This window comes from Mytilus edulis, chromosome 4 (assembly GCF_963676685.1).
Source record: "Mytilus edulis chromosome 4, xbMytEdul2.2, whole genome shotgun sequence".
Classification (NCBI taxonomy): Eukaryota; Metazoa; Mollusca; class Bivalvia; order Mytilida; family Mytilidae; genus Mytilus; species Mytilus edulis.
In genome coordinates, this window is record NC_092347.1 from 6,175,873 (window position 1) to 6,198,751 (window position 22,879).

The 22,879-nt window shown below is 31.6% G+C and overlaps 2 protein-coding genes across 6 annotated transcripts in view; one reads left to right on the forward strand and one right to left on the reverse strand.

The window, feature by feature from the left end:
- The window catches only part of LOC139518811 (S phase cyclin A-associated protein in the endoplasmic reticulum-like), a 72,847-nt gene extending 63,218 nt beyond the window's left edge, over window positions 1-9,629 (reverse strand). Inside the window, exons 1-2 of one of the 2 annotated variants that reach the window (XM_071310397.1) lie at window positions 9,214-9,500; window positions 738-773 (exon numbers count right to left, since the gene is read on the reverse strand). Coding sequence is in view for 1 of the 2 variants with exons in the window: in XM_071310396.1 (XP_071166497.1) it covers window positions 9,214-9,354 (141 nt within the window). In the remaining variant the exon portion in view is untranslated. Of the gene's footprint in view, window positions 1-737; window positions 774-9,213 lie in introns of both variants that reach the window. The other variant, XM_071310396.1, reaches the window with a different exon arrangement.
- Window positions 94-22,380, forward strand: LOC139518812 (heat shock factor 2-binding protein-like). 4 transcript variants are annotated; one of them, XM_071310400.1, is made up of 10 exons: window positions 94-254; window positions 13,182-13,277; window positions 15,087-15,219; window positions 15,547-15,650; window positions 16,314-16,463; window positions 18,290-18,422; window positions 18,983-19,106; window positions 19,858-19,961; window positions 20,463-20,563; window positions 21,141-22,380. In XM_071310400.1, the coding sequence occupies exons 1-10, from the start codon at window positions 249-251 to the stop codon at window positions 21,249-21,251; spliced, it is 1,062 nt and encodes a 353-aa protein (XP_071166501.1). In that variant the 5' UTR covers window positions 94-248; the 3' UTR covers window positions 21,252-22,380. The 4 variants fall into 4 exon arrangements, 3 of the variants coding, with proteins under 3 accessions (XP_071166501.1, XP_071166500.1, XP_071166499.1); XM_071310399.1 differs by lacking the exon at window positions 94-254 and adding an exon at window positions 9,647-9,781; XR_011663462.1 differs by lacking the exon at window positions 94-254 and adding an exon at window positions 9,822-9,920 and having other exon boundaries at window positions 19,858-19,998; window positions 21,141-21,162.
- The last annotated feature ends 499 nt before the right edge of the window (window positions 22,381-22,879 follow it).

Sequence of the window (22,879 nt, forward strand, 5' to 3'; positions counted from 1 at the left end):
TAACATTATCTAGCACATGAACTCATTGACAATTGGCAGTACCTGTCTAATACTCCTTATATATAAATATGTGTAAGTTACAATCAGAAGGAGGAGATAACTAGAAGATCTGAATTGGTTAGGGTTGAACAAATATTAGGAGGGATCATTTAACAACTGTTCTAATTTATTGTAGTGTATTCAACAGACTGTAAACACAGACTTTGGGAGAGGTGCACTTTATTTGGCTCAAAGATGAAAATTTGTGTATGCATGTGAGTACTACAATTATATAAATAAAGGAGAATGGAGGAAGGAGACAGCAACCAAACAAGTTGAAAAACTAAATGAACTAAAATCAAAATCATAAGTTTATATATATGTAAAGTTGCAGTAAAATTATCTTTGATATTAAAACTGGTAATTTCATTGGTTAACTCGGCAGTTATACATGTTATATGCAAAACCATATACATCTCTTAATATATGTAGTAGAATCCATGGTTAAGACTGAGGAAAATGTCTGAATGAATGGATCACTAAAGATGAAATAATTTATAATGTTTTATATTTTTCTGATATTACAAAAAAACTCAATTTCGAATTTTGCATAATAAATAAGTCAAAGTCAAGTTGAACTGTGAGATACTGTACATTTCTCACTAATGATAATCCCTCTGTAAGTATTCAGTAAACAGGACGATGGGCATGCATGAGTGTTGGATGTTAATATACATCACAAGGTATAGTATGCTCACATGATTCCAAATTCAGAAGGCCTTGCTATGGAGTTCCTAAGAAAAAATATATAATTATTAAGAAATTGTCAGCTGCTTGTTGTTTATAATGAAGGTAACTGACAATTGCTTTGTTTATCAAGTTTATAGGTAATTAAATGTGGTCTTGTGTTGCCCCTATGCATTTTTAAATTTAACAATTTAGCAATTTTAATTTGTTGCTTCTCTTATCTCTTCAGAAAGTTTGATCATCAAGTCATCAAAAATGTGTAATTTTCATAAATATTTTAAACAAGTACCCTTATTTTTCTTTACTTTATAGAAGGTACAATTAGCATGTAATTATTAATGTTTTAACATGGGCTACATGTAGTTCAAAGAGCGTTGTTTTGTTAATATTAATATTATCATGCAATAAAAAAATTCAAGATTCAATGACAAAAACAAAAATACTGATTTAATTGCAGAAAATGGAGATACAGAAAGAGGAGGAGAAAGGGGACACAAGTGCACACACTTAAATCTCTAGCCTGCTTAACCTGAACCAATGCAATGAACCATGAAAATGTGTTTATGGTCCCTGTCAGATGAACTTGCACAACTTTTCCAATCATTCTATATGCCCATTTAAGTTGACCGATGTTTTATAGCTAGAATAATTTCCAGGAATACTTGCATAATTCTTTAATCGTATTAAATTTTGTATTAAGTTTATATCAATAATAAAAGTGTCATATCTTGATTATTGAAAAGGGGCTCAAATTCTTTACTTGCATTAATATTGATATAAACACATCGTCCTAATTCGCCATCCGTATTAATCATTTTTAAAATATTAACTTGGCATGCCATACTCGGAAAAAAGTGCGGATGTGAAAGAAAGCACTCTTCTCTGTTTACGATACACTTACGACGTAACTAGCGATCAACTAAGTAGTCCTTTACAATGCCTTTGTAAAACACATGTACATGTAACGTGAAAGCAGAACCACACGTAAACAGATCGTCAACTGATACAATGATTGTAAGTTAAGAAGGCTTTGTGAAACTGTGGCCTGCAGGTGCGAGGGCCGAGTATCTCCTACGTCAGACCTTTTGTGACGTCATTTGATATTTTAAAGTAAAGGCACATTTAAAATTTGTCCGAACTGATTTTTTCACTTCAATTTACACAATAACAAACAATGCAACTGTAAAATCATCCAATAAATGTAGCAATTTTAATCTGTATGGCAACAGGAATGGCATGGCTTCTTTGGGTAGGTCTTTCCGATCATCATAAAGCAAAATTGTTAAAACTTCAAAGTTAGCTTCAGTAAATCTATAACTAGCCTGAAAATCTGACTGTATATGGTTCACTGTGAAATGCATGGTTTATATGTCTGCTACACATCATACAACAAATGGGCACCCATATTTAGCCTCTGGACTAAGAACTTATCCGAACCCCCAGACACTGGACAAATTTTGTCCGTGGTTAAGCTATTTTATCCACTGGACAAATTTTGAACAACTGAACAGAAGTTATCCAGTGGATACAGAATTTATCCAGTGCCACAGTGGATAACTTTATCCAGCCTTTTGAACAACCCAGCCCTGATGATCTGAGAAATGCTTCAAATGGATATAATCACCAAAACTTAATGTATAATATCTTACTTGACCCAATTAAACTTGACCAACAAACAGGGCATCCCTAGCCAAATTCATCAGATGGGACACAAAAAGTATTTTGACTATGTCACATACATGTATATTCATGTGTCTGTCCCAGTCTGCACCAAAAACATTTTCAACTACTAGTCTGAAGACCAATATTCTGAAATTTTTCTTATTGGTCAAATCAAAGTTTTGAAAATCTTACTAGTCCGAATGAATTTTTACTAGTCTGGGGCATCAGACTAGAGGCTAATTACCGTGCAGACTGCAGTGTCCCTAGACTAGTCAGGAACCTTGTTATTGGTTGTCTTATACTCTTATATCATATTTTAATGCTTCCTGTTTTTTGGCGAGTTGATGTCTTATCTTTAATAATTTCTTAATCTATTCATATTTTTTATGTATCACAAAATTTGAGAGCTTGTCTTTCAAATGTAATATTGTATATGATAAACTATATACATGATATATATAACTGTCTATTGTTGAACTGTGTGGTCCGAGATTTTCGTTTTTCACAAATATAGTCCCTAGTGTTGACAGTGGGTTACTTGCCATTAATTTTTATACCCCTTCCAAATTTATTTCTCCATGTTTAATGCCTCAAATTGCAAGCAGGGGGGGGCGAAATTACACTGTTGAAAAAATTGGTTCCAGAATTTTAAAGGGATGTAGTGATTTGGTCCAGCTGAAAAAAGGTTAAAAATTAGCACTTCAGAAGCTGTCGAAAGATTTCAAAATGCCCTAAACATAAAATTGTCCATATTTTGAGTTCGAGGCGATGAAGTTTTCTATAATTTTGATATAATTTGTCCCAAAAGTAGTACAACACACTGTGAAAATGTCATTGAGAAAGTGCAGGTGGGATTTTTTAAATTTTCATTTATTGTCTAAAAGAAATGCACTACCAAATAATTGTGGTCTCGGACCTAAGAGGTGAAATCTGTAAATATAGAATCTGTACTTTGGCAACTTCCTTAAATGATTTGATGGTGTCAATTTGTCAAATAGCATGAAAATAAAGGATTTAAAATTTTATTTTATAGAATTTGCATTTTTTAATGTAAATATGTGGCACGACCTAAATTGACCCTAAATTTTTTCCAGTCTTACTTGGCCTAAGACCCTTTTAAACTAATATGATATGTTATTTGTAACTTTTCTTACAATTTAGAGTACATTCAATACATATGTAAGGATTATTTATAACCAAAAAGCTTCACAAATTTAAAATTGCTGGAAAATATTACATCTTCATGTAAGGCTCCCCTTCATTGAAAAACCTCAATTTTTAGGCGCATGCTCATATAAATTTGACTTTTGAATAATTATGCTCAGACTGATAAATCAAATGAGTACTCTATTGCTTTTAATACATGTTAAATTATATAATAAGGTATTTAAAAAGTATATTTTGCAATATTTTAATTTTTAAAGCCCCAAATGTTGATAGTTGAAATTTTTCAATTTTAACATCAAAATTTAATACACAAAGATGAGTATAGAATTTAACATGTAACGATGTTGTCTATGATATATATCCTATTGTTATGAAACTTTGTAAGCAGTGTTATGATTTATTAATCTTTGGTCATACCAAGTTTTTTGAAGATTGGTCAACTCTTTCTATCCTATTAGGTCCGAGACCCCAATTGTCGTCCCTTGATTTTCGTTGTCCACAAATGTAGTCCCTAGTGTTGACAGTGGGTTACATGCCATTAATTTTTATACCCCTTCCAAATTGCAAGTTCTTAGGGGGGTGAAATTACACTGTTAAAAAAATTGGGTCCAGAATTTTAAAGGAAAGTAGTGATTTGGTCCAGCTGAAAAAAGGTTAAAAATTAGCACTTCAGAAGCTGTCGAAAGATTTCAAAATGCCCTAAACATAAAATTGTCCATATTTTGAGTTAGAGCCGATGAAGTTTTCTATAATTTTGATATAATTTGTCCCAAAAGTAGTACAACACACTGTGAAAATTTCATTGAGAAAGTGCAGGTGGGATTTTTTAAATTTTCATTTATTGTCTAAAAGAAATGCACTACCAAATAATTGTGGTCTCGGACCTAAGAGGTGAAATCTGTAAATATAGAATCTGTACTTTGGCAACTTCCTTAAATGATTTGATGGTGTCAATTTGTCAAATAGCATGAAAATAAAGGATTTAAACTTTTATTTTATAGAATTTGCATTTTTTAATGTAAATATGTGGCACGACCTAAATTGACCCTAAATTTTTTCCAGTCTTACTTGGCCTAAGACCCTTTTAAACTAATATGATATGTTATTTGTAACTTTTCTTACAATTTAGAGTACATTCAATACATATGTAAGGATTATTTATAACCAAAAAGCTTCACAAATTTAAAATTGCTGGAAAATATTACATCTTCATGTAAGGCTCCCCTTCATTGAAAAACCTCAATTTTTAGGCGCATGCTCATATAAATTTGACTTTTGAATAATTATGCTCAGACTGATAAATCAAATGAGTACTCTATTGCTTTTAATACATGTTAAATTATATAATAAGGTATTTAAAAAGTATATTTTGCAATATTTTAATTTTTAAAGCCCCAAATGTTGATAGTTGAAATTTTTCAATTTTAACATCAAAATTTAATACACAAAGATGAGTATAGAATTTAACATGTCAAAAGATTTCAAGAGGCCCTAAACATAAAATAGTCCATACATGTATTTTGATTTAGAGCCGATGAAGTTTTCTATAATTTTGATATAATTTGTCCCAAAAGTAGTTAAACACACTGTGAAAATTTCATTGAGAAAGCGCAGGTGGGATTTTTTTAATTTTCATTATAAATGTTCTAAAAGAAATGCACTACAAAATAATTGTGGTCTCGGACCGTCTGCTGCCCTCTAGATCTCTTTTGGTTGTTGGTGTTAGGTTGCTGTCTTAATGGCATTTATATATATCACTCTGCATGTCTATGTGAAGTATGTCCTTTTAATGTTAAAACAAGCATGTCAAGGAATTATTTAAATCTGGAATAATTTTGAATTATGAAAATTGATAAGAAATATACATGATGACATGCATATATATATATATATATACATGTATGTAACACAACAAAGGAGGGTTAGCCATGCATGCATAGATAAGGGATGTCTGCATGTAGCATGTTTAGCTAGGTTAGTTTTCATCATACATATCGAATCAATTTTCCAGAATTCAAAATTAATCCAGATTCAAATAACGCCATGTTTTAATGTAAAAGGATGGGTGAAAGCTTCTTTAGACTTCGGATAGTAGCAGCAAAATTTTGGGAGTCTGATGCAATCACAGAGGTCAAACCCTTAAAAGTTTGGACAAGTTTTGACACAATAATCTTTATTCAAGCTTGATACTGTCTGAATTTTCATTGTGATCAATTTTTGACTCAACATAGGTTTCTGACACAAAATAAATGTGGTCATGATCAAAGATCTTAAAAATTGGAAATGGGACGTTGAATTTACCTAGTATGTTCAGTCAGTCTCAGATACTTAAAATCAAACAACAACAACAAAGTTAGATTCAGTATACAACTGAACTAGTTGAATTTTTACTTGTCTGATAACATTTTTGTTTGCTTTGGAGATTCCATATATTGTCAAGTTATTGGAATTCCAATGGGGACTAACTGTGCACCACTTATTGCGGACCTGTTTTGTATGAGTTACAATTTATGACTAAAATCAGCAAAGACCCATTGAAACAACATTTGATACAAAAATTTAACAATACCTTTAGATATTTGGATGATACATGTATATAGGCTCTCAATAATGACGACTTCTGTATGTATACTAAAGACATTTATCCTGTTGAACTTACTTTAAATAAAGCTAATACTAACAATGACCACTGCCTTTTCCTCTATCTTGATATTTATATGAGTATATCATTAACGGGAAGCTTAATACAAAAATTTAGGATAAGAGAAGATTTTTCATTTCCTATCGTTAATCATCCATTTTTGGATGGTGACGTTCCCTTGTCACCATCTTATGGTGTTTATATATCTCAACTTGTTCCATTTGCTCGTGTTTGTAACAACGTATTAGATTTTATAGTGAGAAATATATGAATTACAGAAAAATTATTACACCAGGGTTTTCGATTTCACAAACTTGTGAAAACATTTACTAAATTTTATTATTAGTATGATGAAATCATTCGTAAATATAACTCAACATGCAGACATCTTATACACAGCTGCTGATACGTTCGGGGATTTCACATCCAATGTTTTATGGTAATATTCTTTACAAAGCACAAAAATGTCAGTATTCACCTCAAAAGCTAACAAAACTTTTAAACAGACTTATTAAGAAGGGATATAGTTACGATACTATTGTCAGGTCATTAAAGATTGTATATTTTGGATTTAATATTGATTCACTTATAGCCATAGGGTCTTTGCATTGGAATTAAACATATTTATTCTAAAACCAGTTGTTGACATGACACGGGTTATGTTCTTCTCATATATTTCATGATGGTATAATATTTAACCCCTAACAGGAGGGATTGTGCCTGATATTCATATGATGAAGACATAATCTTTCAATCAGTTTAATTGAGGTCTGGAGCTGGCATGTCAGTAACTGCTAGTAGTCTGTTGTTATTTATGTATTATTGTCATTTTGTTTATTTTCTTTTGTGTTTGTTTCATATATATTCTGACATCAGACTCAGACTTTCCTTAAAATGAGTTTGACTGCGATTTGTTGTGCGATTGTTTTTTCTACATTGGCTAGAGGTATAGGGGGTGGGTTGAGATCTCAAAAAACATGTTAACCCAGCAGCAATTTTGTGCCTGTCCCAAGTCAGGAGCCTCTGGCCTCTATTAGTCTTTTATGCTTTTTAATTTTAGTTTCTTGTCCATAATTCAGGGTTTAGTATGACCTCCATTATCACTGAACTAGTATACATATTTGTTTAGGGGCCAGCTGAAGGACGCCTCTGAGTGCGGGAGTTTCTCTCTGCATTGAAGACCCATTGGTGGCCCTCGGCTGTTGTCTGCTCTATGGTCAGGTTGTTGTCTCTTAGACACATTCCCCATTTCCCTTCTCAATTTTATAGTATACAGATTTGTTAAGGGGTCAGCTGAAGGACGACTTCAGGTGCCAGGTACAGGAGTTTCTCGCTGCATTAAAGACCCATTGGTGGCCTTTGTTTGTTGTCTGCTGTATTGTCAGGTTTTTGTCGCTTTGAAAACATTCCCCATTTTCATTCTCAAATTCATGTACAAAAAAACACCAACATTTTTATTTTAGTTGAAATCAAACAAAGTCATTTGAAAGTTTAATTTTGGACTGACCTTTCAAACCTTAATATGGACTTATTTGACAACAGGGCCCAAAATAAAGAATCTAAATGCACGTTAACATTCGTCATATCATAGACCCATTTCAATTCAGTTTTGATGAAATCAAACAAAGTTTACTGTTTAACTTAATTTTTGACCCTTTGGACCTCAACGAAACCAATTTAAAATGGACCCCAAAATCCAAAATAGTAATACAAGGTTAGAACCCTAAAATATTATAGACTTTAAATTAATTCCATTGGTTAAAAGATTTGTAAAATTGAGAAAGGAAATGGTGAATATGTCAAAGCGACAACCACCCGACCATAGAGCAAACAACAGCCGAAGGCAACCAATGGGTCTTCAATGTAGCGAGAATTCCCGCACCCGTATCTATTTTCAATAGAAGTTTCTTTGTTATTGCACAATACTGTGAGGATGCAGTTGCACAAATACATGTACAATGTACATTGTTTTTATACTCTTTTTACTCATTTGAATGCCTGTTTTTGGTTTATGATGTTGAGTTCATATAATAATCTTCTCCTTCTACTTCTTTGGAAGTCCACCCTATTTTATTTGTCACAGCATTAAAAATATATCTAGTTTTAGATCATGTTTAAAAATGTGTATTTGTTATAAAATATTAAAACTTTATTAAGTTTAAAAGTATATGTAACTTTGTTTTAAAAATAGTAAAACAAAAATAATAAGGATAAAAGGTAAAACTTATATTTACACTATACAGATCATACTGTATAATCATAATTATAAAGAATTTCAAAATTTAGACCAACTCCTCTAATGCACATAATGCATGGCCCATATCCCCCATAGACAAAAGAGCTGAAAACTTGGCAGGTCTGTGACTGGGGTATGACTGGCCCCCTTATAAAAGCCAGTGTTGGTTAATACGACGTACCCATACAGATATACATGTATATACAGAATATAGTGTCCTCTGTTGTTCTCCTTTAAACATTGTTTTGAACATGTACATCATCTTTTTAATTAATTCAGTGTTTATTCTAATTATACAGTTTGTATTTATACATGCGTATGCATGGTTTACCATGATGTGTTTACCTTCTGTAAAGTTTCAATGTGACAAAAATTTTTTTGGTTATTGTGATCATGATGACTTTAACATGTTTAAATACATGTAAATCTTTTAATTTAAAAGGTGATAATATCTTAATCTTGTTAATGATTTTTATGTTATAATCTATTACTTAGATACACATTTTATAAATAACATGTTGAAAATCTGATTGACCTAGATTTTGAAATTTCATATAATCCTTATTTGAAATATAAAATGTCTTGGTATTTCTATTGTTGATAAACAAATGCAGCTGACCATATCCATATATCAGCCATCCACAAATCATTGTCAATACATGAATAGGTTCAAAACAAGCCCAAACACAACATGCATCATGCCTAGAAATAAATCAATCAAAAAACTTTTTCACAAAATAAAAAAAATACCGATGTTTTTTTCACTTTAATATTATCTTACCGAGTTTTGTGAATTGTTATTGCGACCAGTTTTGTTGTATGCAACACTTTGAGCAGACGAGTTTCTGTGATAATTATTTTCGCCGTTGTCTGATCTCATTCGGATGCCTGTGCTGTATCTCTTTTTCCTTGTATCACTCATGTTGTATATATAGTCACCTGTAGAAATAGGTTAGGTCATCAGTCAAACAGTCAATCTTACACCTGATATCAAATGCACTTTTCTATTTTTGGAAGATCAACTATTTATCAGTGCAGACCTGTTAACCGGAAGTGGACCGCGGTTAGGAAAATAAATAGTAAGTTTATATCAAAATATTATAATGATGAATGAATTTATAACAAGACCATTCTTTGAAACCCTGGCGACATACATTTACATCTTGCTGCATCAGAAGCTGCTAAAAAATTACAAATATTTCGACACAAAATTCGGAATTCGTTCCGAAAATAAAAAATCGTTCGGAATGTCTCTATAACATTTCAGCGCAAAATTTCGAAAACTTTTCCATCTGACAATGCAAGAAAATTCAGAAGATAATTCATATGAACATATGATAAAGCAGTCGGTAATTTAAAGATATATATTTATCGACAAATAATTACAGCTAATGACATATATGAGACAAGCTAGTGATGATAGAAACCAGTTTGACTGACAGTCAGAAAATATTATTGTCGTGTCATGAATACAGTCGTTGGACAAAAGTGAGTTTCCACTCAAAAAATGTCCTATCATTTCAACTAAAATCAATATTTTTCAAAGTATGTTTTTGTATGTCATTCGCTTTTGTATCAACCACATTTCGTCGGTTTCCACTGCACAGGCGTACATAGTCCGAGATTACTCTGATACCAACAGCTGTTTTGCCAGACAAGCTGAGGCTGTGGGACGTCAGAGAAATCTCTGACTAAGGGTACATTTATGGCATGTTTTTCGGTTTCTATATTTGGAACAACGACAACACTACAATGTGACAAATGCTTGAGGACAAGTATATGACATATTTAAAGTCACTTTTAAAGACATTTATAAGAACTGACCAATTAAATTATCCTGTTGAGCCATTTTTATTTAATGTCGAAAATATGTGTCACTAGAATAGTTGTTGAGAAAAATTCTGAGGGGTGACATGAAGTATAGCTATATTTTCCGCCCTTTCAGACACCAGATCTTCAAGACATGTGACTGTCATGTTGTTGTTTTTTGTCATTTTCATTACAAACCAGCGAGTTAAAATTATCATGGTTCTTTAATCTTATATAAAATGGCATGGCATGTCACTATACAAATCCTTGAAAATCCATTTATTTAATATTCTATTGACAATTCTTTTTATACATCCTTGATGCATAGATATGAAAAAAGTCTTAATTTTTTAAACCGAGTGCATATCTAAAAAAAATCACAATGCTACAATTTTCAGCACATGAAACACCAACCTAAAACTATTTACTAGTTATTTTTAGTACTGAAAAATATTTATAACTTTTTTTATGATTCAAACTATCAGCAGAACCATGACTTTAGAAAATGCTTATTTCTGGACTTTAAAGTAATTTCCCTTCCGTGTACTGATCCGATTTTTATACATACGATAATTCCAAAGTAATCTGAAACAGTAAAAAATCGCAGTAAGCCTTGACAAAAAAATCTAGATATATAAAAACATTCGACAGAACATGCTTTTAAAATTTGAGTAAACACCTGAAGAAAAAATCAACAGTGAAAATTGTTATTAGTACGAAAACACATCACACGAGGATATATATATACATGTGTATACATGTGCTATGAACAAAACTCCATTTTTAAAGATTGACTGTCTGTTTCAGCAATATTTAGATCCTGCATGTATCAGGAAAACAGTTTTTAAAATAGTTTGTTTTGATTTGACAACTTTTAATTATGATGACATTTTAAGGTACTTAAGTGTAAACATTGTTTTATCAGAGACATATATAGATTATAATGCGTTATTGCTGTGATTTCCAACAAAATTGTTATTGGTCTATATTGTACATGTAGTTTGGAATCTGCTGAAAAGCCGCTGATATAAAACTTAAAGGGAGCATAATGAGATACATCATACATATACAATGTACCAGCATTCTAACAATCTTTTATACAAAGGGCTCAAACTTTTCATCAGTTTATCAACCAATTATATTTTACAAATAAAAAAATGTGATTATTCCATCTCATTACTCTCTCTTTCATGATTGATTGATTGATTAATTGATAAGTGTTTAACGCCCCTTCAACATTGTTGGTCAGTTTTAATTGGTTGAAGAAGCTAGAGAGAACCACCAACATACAGTAGGGAAACTGACAATCCTAGTCAATTAAGATAGAGAGAACCACCAACATACAGTAGGGAAACTGACAATCCTAGTCAATTAAGATAGAGAGAACCACCAACATACAGTAGGGAAACTGACAATCCTAGTCAATTAAGATAGAGAGAACCACCAACATACAGTAGGGAAACTGACAATCCTAGTCAATTAAGATAGAGAGAACCACCAACATACAGTAGGGAAACTGACAATCCTAGTCAATAAAGATAGAGAGAACCACCAACATACAGTAGGGAAACTGACAATCCTAGTCAATTAAGATAGAGAGAACCACCAACATACAGTAGGGAAACTGACAATCCTAGTCAATTAAGATAGAGAGAACCACCAACATACAGTAGGGAAACTGACAATCCTAGTCAATTAAGATAGAGAGAACCACCAACATACAGTAGGGAAACTGACAATCCTAGTCAATTAAGATAGAGAGAACCACCAACATACAGTAGGGAAACTGACAATCCTAGTCAATTAAGATAGAGAGAACCACCAACATACAGTAGGGAAACTGACAATCCTAGTCAATTAAGATAGAGAGAACCACCAACATACAGTAGGGAAACTGACAATCCTAGTCAATTAAGATAGAGAGAACCACCAACATACAGTAGGGAAACTGACAATCCTAGTCAATTAAGATAGAGAGAACCACCAACATACAGTAGGGAAACTGACAATCCTAGTCAATTAAGATAGAGAGAACCACCAACATACAGTAGGGAAACTGACAATCCTAGTCAATTAAGATAGAGAGAACCACCAACATACAGTAGGGAAACTGACAATCCTAGTCAATTAAGATAGAGAGAACCACCAACATACAGTAGGGAAACTGACAATCCTAGTCAATAAAGATAGAGAGAACCACCAACATACAGTAGGGAAACTGACAATCCTAGTCAATAAAGATAGAGAGAACCACCAACATACAGTAGGGAAACTGACAATCCTAGTCAATTAAGATAGAGAGAACCACCAACATACAGTAGGGAAACTGACAATCCTAGTCAATAAAGATTGGAGTGTGCCTCTCAAAATTTGGAACTCACAACCTCAGTGTTGACTGGCTAGTGTTACTTTAGTTTGACCAACATAAACCAACCTTGGCCACAGAGGCCTTTTGTCAATTATGATGATAGCAGCCATCTGTTAAACTGATCAATGTATTTAGCTTATTATGTTTGCCTATTTTTCAGTACTTGTAGTTTCCATTTAAAATAAGTAAAAACATCTTAGTGGTATGTACAGAACCTTTGTAGTCTCAGTTTCATTATTATAAGATAAAGGACAAGGTACGATAAGCATCAGAGAACGGCAACCTTCCTTTCACCGGAACACAATAAAATCATTATTTTTTCAAGTGTCTACACTAAGACCATTGTTGATATCAATATAAACTTATTTGGAGAGGGGGCCAAAAATAGCCCTTATCATACCTTGTCCTTTGTCCATTCATAATCCAATCAAGATGTCACATTTACTTTTCCAACATTTAAATAAATACATTTATGGTTATTTATTTGATCTGGTTTCATTATTTCTACCGTACGGTATTTAAAAAAAAACATGCAGTTATTTATTTGCCACTGATATTTTTGTCTTTTGTAGAAGAAATTTTTGATAGAAGTAAAACAGAATTACACATTACTTGTTCAAGAATGGAACTTGTTAAACAAAGAAATAGGAGAGAAACTTAAGTCCAAGGTAAAGTAATGCTTTTTAAAAAGTACCTTTGTTAAGGTTTTCATAAATCAAAGTAGTTTAGTACATATAGTTATGTTCTAATTATTAATTTATGGAAAGTAAATTTAATTATGCCATAAGGGTATAAAAAGCTGAACTATTGTAACTTTATACAAGAGTATTCATCATATATATAGACCTCTTGATTTCATTTTTGTTGTTGTCATTGAATGGCTATTTTATTGACCTATTATGCTATATCCCACATGTCCTTATATGAAAAATAAACAATTTGATACATAAAAAGACTAACAAGAATTACCCAAACAATTGGACTGCACAATAGACCACACCAAATCAACCACCACAACCATAAATAGCCCGACTTAGCACAGGTGAAATAAATAATCTTTTTAGCCAATGTACTTTGTCCTCTTGGAGTAAGTTCACAAATAATTAAATTCCATGACAACTATCTAGGGATTTATTCTTTAAGAAGGAATATAAAACCCACTCTGACTCAGTTTAAGGAAGATTATACACCAGGACATTTCACAGGAAAATTCTGCACACTATTAAATCATTAATGAAACCTTACACATGGACAGGGTTCTCACTAAGGTGAGTCCATGAGTTCTGGACTTGTGAAAATACATACCTGCCAAGTTTTCAAAATGCCCATGGGGGTTTTGCATGCAAGATGTCTGCCATACCCCTAAAAAACTGTCAAGGGGGCCTTCATATACAGTGTAATGTTGTTTTTAGGCTTCTTCATACTTTTATAAGCCTCAATTCATTGAAAAATTAATTGTTTTGTTAAAATTGTGGACATAATTGCTCTTTAAAAATTTCAATTTGGGAGCCTCCATGGGGGAAATCCCCCGCAAATAGTGACAGTTGGCAGGTATGAAAATCTGTCTGGACTCGCCATTTGCAAAACTAAATCTAAATTTAATGTCATTTCATTGGTCTATTATGCATGTTAGGTCATGGAGACTTAAATGATAAATAATTTTGCAATGATATATAGCTTCTCTTACTGTTGGACTCACCATGGCCAAAAATGACAAATCCTGGACTCGCCTTTAAAAATTCTTAGCGAGAACCCAGCATGGACAAGATGTAGTGTGAATAAACAAGTTTTACACTGCCATTGCCTATCTAGACCATACCTCTCAAGCACAAAACAACAGCTACTCAGTGCATAATCATATATATCTACATCAAAAGAAAATTACAAAATGCTTGTTGATACTAACTTAACTTTATTACATCAAATTTGCCTCATTTTCTTGGTTATGATCCATACTTTATATAGAAACTTGCTGTTAACTAATGTTGAAGTTAATTTTTTGCCCTAATGGATAAGCAGCTTGCATTTAGTATTTACAAACCATATTTGTACATGAGTTATCTCCCATGCACCACAAATTTTATATGAATCAGAAGAATATTACAAAATACTTGTAGATTCTGATGATCAATAACAGCCTTATGCATCAAATGGAATAGTTACTTTTAAAGATGTCATAAGATGTAATATTTATACCACAATAAGACAGCATTTTTTAAACTTCCCGCCTAATATTATAGGTGACATTATGCTTTCCAGTCTATTGGTAATTTTTTTGGTTTGGTCTATTGTAGTTTACAAAGTTGTGGCTTCATCAACTAAAAACAAAGTCTCTTTTTTTTAACCTGAGGCCCCTCATTTGTGTACAAGTTTGTTATAAATAATCAGAAATTGTGTATTTAAATACCTTTGCAATCAAATAAAAAAAGAACCCACTACTCAATGATATCATCTACAGTTTTGTGTATTTTTTAAAGAACACATGGACAGTTGACAAAGAAGATCTCTCTCAGTTAGCAGCAGAAATTGCACAATTGAAAGAAAATTTACCCAAAGTCCTGAATAAAAATGTCCTCACAGCTGCATCTAAGATAAATCTCATTGAGGAAGGTAAATACTATTAAAATTTATCACTAAAGTTATGGTACCAAAATTGCACCTATATTTTTATGATCTAGAAAAAAGTTTTCATTCTGTATTTATTTTGCAAATGTATCCTTTTAAAATAACTATATGGTTCCATAAATTTAATTTTAAATTCATAATGAATCATAGAAAACGGGTTTGAACTGACCTCCAAAAAGGAAAAAAGATTCTGTAAAGTTTAAGTTTATTTTGTTCATTGTCTACACAGTCCAATTATACATTTTTAGACAGCTTCATTTAAATGGCTTTGATTAAAAATGGTAATTTAATACCTAATTTATTTTTGTTCAGAATTGCAGAACACTAAGAAGCTTGCAGAGTCTAAACAGTTAGAAGCTTCTCAATGGAAAGCTCGATGTGAAGTTGCAACAGCTGACTGTCAAAAAGAAAAAGAGGTTGGTATCTTTCTTGTCTGCAAAGACTGAGATTAAGTTTCCATTGAGTTGTTTAAAATATCAATTCAGGTTTCTGAACTTTGAATTTTCAAGCCTCTTCCTAACAGACTTTTATACTACAGATTTGAAAGCATATTTTATTTGCAGAGAATATATTTTACAGCAAATTATTTTTTTTACTGGCATTCAACTACTTTTAAGTTTAAAACTTGATCCCTGGTTGGGTTCCTTCCTTTGCCATCTGTAGAACTTCCCAAAGTTCTGTTATCACAGCAATATTTGTTTTTGTGTCACCAACCACCAATTGAGATAATGTGGATTTGACACATTCAGTGGAGGATTCAGAAATTTTAATAAGTAGGGGCCTGCTCCGGTCATGCTCCAGTGGTTACCTTTATAATCAACAAAATTTTCCCCAGAAAATGGGGATGGGGGGCCTGGAACCTCTGGACCTCTTTCTAAATCCAACTCTGATAGTTTAAAGCTCACATTATCCATATTAATTGAATACTATGTATTATAAGGGACATATCTATAAGGAACTGTGATATTAGGCATTTGCCTCATACATTTTGTACATGAAATAATTAAATTTCTAATCTTTAATTAAAATTTTGAGTCAACTATGTAGTTTAAATATATATAATACAATTTTGTTGATAGGAGAATATAAAATTGAAATGTGAAGTTCAGGAGCTGACTCAGCAGTTATCTCAACAGTCTGACTATTGCTCCAGCCTAGGGTCAGCCTGCTGTACACTGCTGTGGAGAGTATCAAAGAATGAAGAGAGTATACAGTCAATACTTGTTGGGGTAAGGACTTAAAATCAGGTGTCCAGGGTTGAAGGAGGGACATCTAACTAGTGTTTAAATGAGAACTTTTTTGGACTTTTGAATATAAAAAAATAAAAAAATATTAGACATTATTTTATCATTTTAGCTCACCTGCCCCACAAGGCCAAGTGAGCTTTTCTCCTCACTTAGCCTCCGTTGTTGTCGTCGTCTGTTAACTTTTATAAAGATCTTCTTCTTTGAAACTTTTAGGCCAAATTAAACCAAACTTGGCCTATATCAACCTTAGGGTATTTAGTTTGTAATTTGTATCCAATGACCCTGCCAATAATCCAAGATGGCCACCATGGCTAAAAATAGAACATGAGGGTTAAATGCAGTTTTTGGGATATATCTCTGAAACTGAAGCATTTAGAGCTAATCTGACACAGGTATAAATGTTTATCAGGTAAATTTCTTTCTGTCTTGAAATTTTCAGACGCATCAAACAACCTGTTGTTGGGTTGCTGCCTCTGAATTGTTAATTTTAAGGAAATGTTACAGTTTTTGGTTGTTATCTTAAATATTATACTAGATAGAGATAAACTGTAAACAGCAAAATTGTTCATCAAAGTAAGCTATTCAAATAAGTAAGCATGATCAAAACTGTCAATTGATCCCTTCAGGAGGTATTGCCCTTTAAAGTTAATTTTTAACAATGTTTTGTAAAAGTTTTGTAATCTTTTACAAATATCTTCTTCTCTGAAACTACTGAGACAAATTTAACCAAACTTGAACACAATCTATTAAAAAATCTGTCTGATTACCTACCTGCTAACTTACACGGCTGACATGACTAAAAATTGAACATAGTGGTAACATTCAGTTTTTGGTTTAAATATCTGAAATTAAAGCAAAAGTATAAGGATTGCATTTTTCATTTTTGCCCTTTAAAGTCAGCTTTTTACAATTTTTCGGAACTTTTTGTAATCTTTTACAAAAATCTTCTCTGAAAGAGCAAGAATGTTCAGTAAAGTAAGATCTACAAATAAGTAAGCACGACTAAAATTGTCAATTGACCCCATAAAAACACAATTTTGACATGAATTCTATTTTTGTCTTATATACTGTAGAGAGTTGTTTGATATGCAATGCAGCATATAGATCAAGGTGAGCAACACAGGCTCTTGAGAGCCTTTAGTAGAGTTTTCCTTACATATTTTCCTTCGGGCTTACAACTCCTTGTGAACATCCTTACTTTGGGATCTATGTTTTTCATTTAGATATGAGCTAAGTCCTTTTATTTTTACAAAAACTATCTCATGCAAGGTGCTTTAATATGTGCAAAATATAATTTTTCAGTATTAAAGCCTTGATTGATATTAATTTCTTTTTAAATTTAAATATTTAAATGGAATCATAGTGACAACACAAGTAAAACTTCTTCAATGAAAATGTTATTTATTTATTAACATAATATTTCAAAATATTGAAAAGCTTAACAAATGTAACTTTTTTATCAGTTTCAAGGGCCAATAACTCTTACCATACCTCCTCATAGTTAGCTTCATACTGGTCAGTTTACTAGTTACATGAAGTTGTTTCCGATGTGGACTCCTTCTTTTCCACAAATACTGTAAATTCAGACATTATTGCAATGATTCTGTTAATGCAACTAATTATAATAGGTGAATATCACAATAGTAAGAACTCACATTTTTATCTTATCATATAACTGTGTTCAGATTTTCCTGAAATCACAAATATTTATCTTGCATTTTTATAGATATTAGAAGATGTTTTTAACTAGAAATATAAATCCATTTTTTTTTACATTATTTTCATAATATTATGATTTGTATTTCCAGTCTAAGATTGATGAGTTTTTGTGTCTGGTTTCCAACACCTTAGAAAGTTATTTATCTGCCTACAAAGAAGAGTGGCCACAGGATACCAGTGAGGAACAGAGCTTTATATTAGCTCTTTGTGGAATCATAACAAGTAAGTATGTGAATATTTCTCATCAAGTCTAAACCTCTAAACCTAATCCACAGTTTGTTTTTTAGCCATGGCAAAAAAAAAAAGAGGGATGTTGGTGGCAATTTTTTGCAAAAAATGGAATTTAGTTTATTTCTTTTGTGTTTTATTTGAATAAAAAAAAAACTAATAAAAAAATTAAAAAAATCAACACCCCTAAAATTGATTTTTGAATTATAACCGTAAGTTTTTCTGTGACTTTAATACTATTGATGCTACAATAGAGGATAATAAACATTTTTCGTGATATACTGTCATTAAATTTTTAGATTGGAAAATCATCCAAAGTAATTGTTTTATGATGAAGACTAGTTTAGATTTTTTATAAAAGCCTTTAATTTTAGAAAATTAGTCACAACCATAAAAGACCATTCAAATTCAATTTTACAGCGTGATTCCACAGTTATTTCCCTTGAGATTTTGGTATTTAAATTCTTGCAATAAATGAGGTACACAAGAGCTACTGGATATTTTTAGGTCTACCATTATTTGCTAAATTTCTTTTCTTCTCATTCTTTGATAAGACATAGCTGCCTCAGCCCTTGGTAGAGACTTCTTGGTGACGAATCAGTATGGCAGACAGCTAATAGACACATATCTAAAAGTCCTATCAGAAGCTCCAAATGGAAAAGCTGCTAAGCTGAAAAAGTAAGGATCAAATAAATTTGAGAAAACAGAGATGTTTATTAAATTTTATTTAATACATTTGTTACAATGAAATAAATTATTGTTCCAGTGGAATAAAAACTTGATAATTTCATTCCTCTGACTCAAACAACAATTGTGATGTCAAAATGTTGTTGCTGATATTGCATTAAAAGAAATTGAGAATGCGCAGGAAAAGATATAGTTTCTTGCATTTTCAACTTTATTCCCCAAAAGTCAATGTAGTATAAAGAATAACTAATTCAAGAATTAAATATGCTTGGACTCTTAATGACTAAAGAAATATGGTGCGAAAATACCAATTTCAACCAATCTGTGGGGAGACTATACATGTATGAGAAATATAATAGGTGGGATATCAATCTGTGGGGAAACTATACATGTATGAGGAATAGAATATGTGGGGAAACTATACATGTATGAGGAATAGAATATGTGGGGAAACTATACATGTATGAGGAATAGAATATGTGGGGAAACTTTACATGTATGAGGAATAGAATATGTGGGATATAAGCCAACAATACATGTATGAGGAATAGAATATGTGGGATATAAGCCAATTAAACAGCATCCCAATGACAGAAAAAACAAAGATATGCATACTTTTACAATTCTTATGGAATCATTGATTACACTACATCTCTTTTTATTAAAACATACAAATTATTTCATGAAATTATATTACATCAAATTGGTAAAAAGGGAATAATTATTGACTTTTATTTTCCAGTTTAATTCTGATGTCTTTATACAATATAAGTATTAATCAGAAGGGAATTAAGTACATCTGCACCAAGAAAGGATTGCTGTCTTTATTGTCCTGGATTTTACAAGGTGTGTTTAGTTCAGTTATTGTCCTGGATTTTACAAGGTGTGTTTAGTTATTGTCCTGGATTTACAAGGTGTGTTTAGTTCAGTTATTGAGCGAGTTCAAGCAATATGCTTCCATGAAACAAATTATTATCAAGGTAAATAATTAATTCAGAGAAGAGAAAAGAAAATATTACCAATCTGACCACAAGTAATGGGTTAGTTGATGATAGGTAATATAAAACTATGTTTTAATTTTAGGCAATTTATAGTTCTAAAATTTTGAATTCAATGATAACTTTTGATTCCAATCATTTTGAAAACATGATAAACTCACGGACACTTGTTTCTTGTTATATTTCTTCTGTTTTGCTATATGCAGACTTATTTTTTGTATATTTTAGGACATTTCAAATACAAAAATTACAATAAATTAGTTGATTATTTAAACATATTCTTTTGATAAACAAACAAACAAACCATGATAAAATGTGAGAGTGAAATATTATTCTGCACTATTTTAAGATGAGAAGATTGTGGATAACAGAGTTAACTCCCTTAGACTTATCCAATCCATTATATGTGAGGACGTGAATATCAGTCTGATACATGAATTAGAAGAAGCTGTAAGTCACTCTTTAATTATTTAGGATTTATTATGTTTTAAACATAATTCAGAATCAATATTTGTCTGTTTTCCTAATACTTAGATATATTTAAAATAATTTTTTTACCTACAATGTTGCATAACTGCAAAATTTAAGTGATATTGACTTTGCTGGATCTTTATCCATGTATGGATAATAAAAAAACACACAATTTACAAATGTATTTATATATATATGAAGATGATTGTTGTTGAAACAACTCCCAAACAGAGACCAACTGAAGTAGAAATTAGCAACTATAGGTCACAGTACTGCTCCAATAAGGAACTAAACCAATACCACATATCAAGCTATACAATGCTCTAAAAGGACAAACATAAAACAATACAAATGAGAAAATTAACAACTCAATATATGTGCAAAGCAAACAAAAAACAAAAATTATATACAACAACAAATTGGAAGCACTAAATGACAGGCTCCTGACTTTGTATTGTACATTGTATTGCCAAGGTCAGAGAAATATCAGTTAATTTTGTTTGTCTATTTAAAGTTTCTTAAATACTCAGAAACAATTTTATGCTTTATATTGTAGTTACCAAACCAAATGTTTGAAGAGATGTTACAAGAGAAGAACAGAGATATAAAAGAACTTGCTTTGGAGATACTTTCTGATATCCAGCAACATAAAACACATGAACAATAATGTTTTAAGTATATGCATTTGGCTATTTATCATGTTGATCAATGTGTGTGTTGTAGATGTTCCAGACCGTATGAGTATTTGGACCGTACGCGTACGGTCTAGACTGTATGCATACTTTTTCAAAATATGCATATGGTTGGACCGTACGTGTACGGTCTGGCTAATTCTAGGAAGTAAGTTTATTAGATACAAATGTAATTTACAGATCAACAAATCTTATATCTCAAATTAATATGAAAAGTTCAATTGATATTGAAATGAAAACTTAATATTTTAACTTTTTAAAAAGGTCACGCTAGTTTAATCTGTTAATCTCCTGTAATTAGCATGTCAGTATTACATTAATTAAAGGACAGTACTCTCATTGAAACTGAAGTTAACAGATGTAAACAAAACGCATACGTAGGAGGACAATTGTTTTAGAATATTTGGGAACTTTACAAAAAGAATGCATATGCAAAGGAACATGCATGAACTGCAAACATGTAAATGTAAAATAAAAAAAAATAACATTCCTTGTGGTAGTAAGTGGCATCTTGAGTGAGAGTACAAAAATAGGATTCAGATATAGAATGAAACAAACATTTAATTTCAATTGTACGCTTATTCACTTTATCCATTTAATGTAAAAATAACATCTTGTAGAACTAAATAACATCTTGTAGAACTAAATAACATCTTGTAGAACTAAATAACATCTTGTAGAACTAAAACTACAAATGTTTGGTAATTGTTTTTTTTCCAATTTAACCCATATGATACCAAAACATGTATGGTCAGCTGTACCGTACGAGTTTACTCATACGGTCCGACCATACGCCTATGGTCAAACCGTACGAGTATACTTATATGGTCCGGACCTTACACGTACGGTCCAAATACTTGTATGGTCTGGAACATAAATATATTATTGATATTGGAAATTCATTTATATGACCATAAATACTTGATATGTAAACTTTGATCTGTAGAAAGTTGTTTTTTTGAGGAAAATGTCTGAATACCTATTTGATTTAATGAGAAATATAGCTAAGCTATTGTTGGTATCTTTAAATTCTTTATAAAAGTGATGAATATTTCCACATTGATGACAAATAAAAACTTGTTAGCAGAACATACAATCTTTCCATCTGATGTCTTATTCATTGCTTTGATTCTCAGAGTATATTTTGTTGTGTTTGCAACCCCCAAAAAAGAGATGATTTTTGTAAAAGTCTTAAAATGCCCCATATTAGGCTGGTGTTCAAAATTTCTTCATGTTTTAAAAAATAAACACAATATCAATACTTAATTATTTCATAGCTGAATACTACATTAACATTTAAAAAAACAAATGAAGCACCCTAGGTAGCTTGCCCTTTGAAATCAAATTCCATATTGGTTACTTTCTGGACTACATCTATAGTATCCTCTTGAACTTCATCTGAAAGTTTACAATACATGGATTAAAACAAGATGGTTGAGTACATAACTAAAATTCTGATGATGTCAGAAGGGCCCCTGTTATACAGTATTGAGTGAGACACAGACAGGAGATAGTTAGTTCAAACCCGGCCATAAATTATATAGTAGTTCAATATCATAAATTTGGTAACCAAGTAAAAATTCAAAGATGAGTTCATTAAATT

Bases quoted from the DNA above. Each gene is read 5' to 3' on its own strand.
- LOC139518812 (XM_071310398.1), top strand. From the start codon at position 9,849: ATGATAGAAACCAGTTTGACTGACAGTCAGAAAATATTATTGTCGTGT. The intron at 15,651-16,313 runs GTTGGTATCTTT...TTTTGTTGATAG, and splicing joins ACTGTCAAAAAGAAAAAGAG to GAGAATATAAAATTGAAATG. The intron at 20,564-21,140 runs GTAAGTCACTCT...TTTATATTGTAG, and splicing joins TACATGAATTAGAAGAAGCT to TTACCAAACCAAATGTTTGA.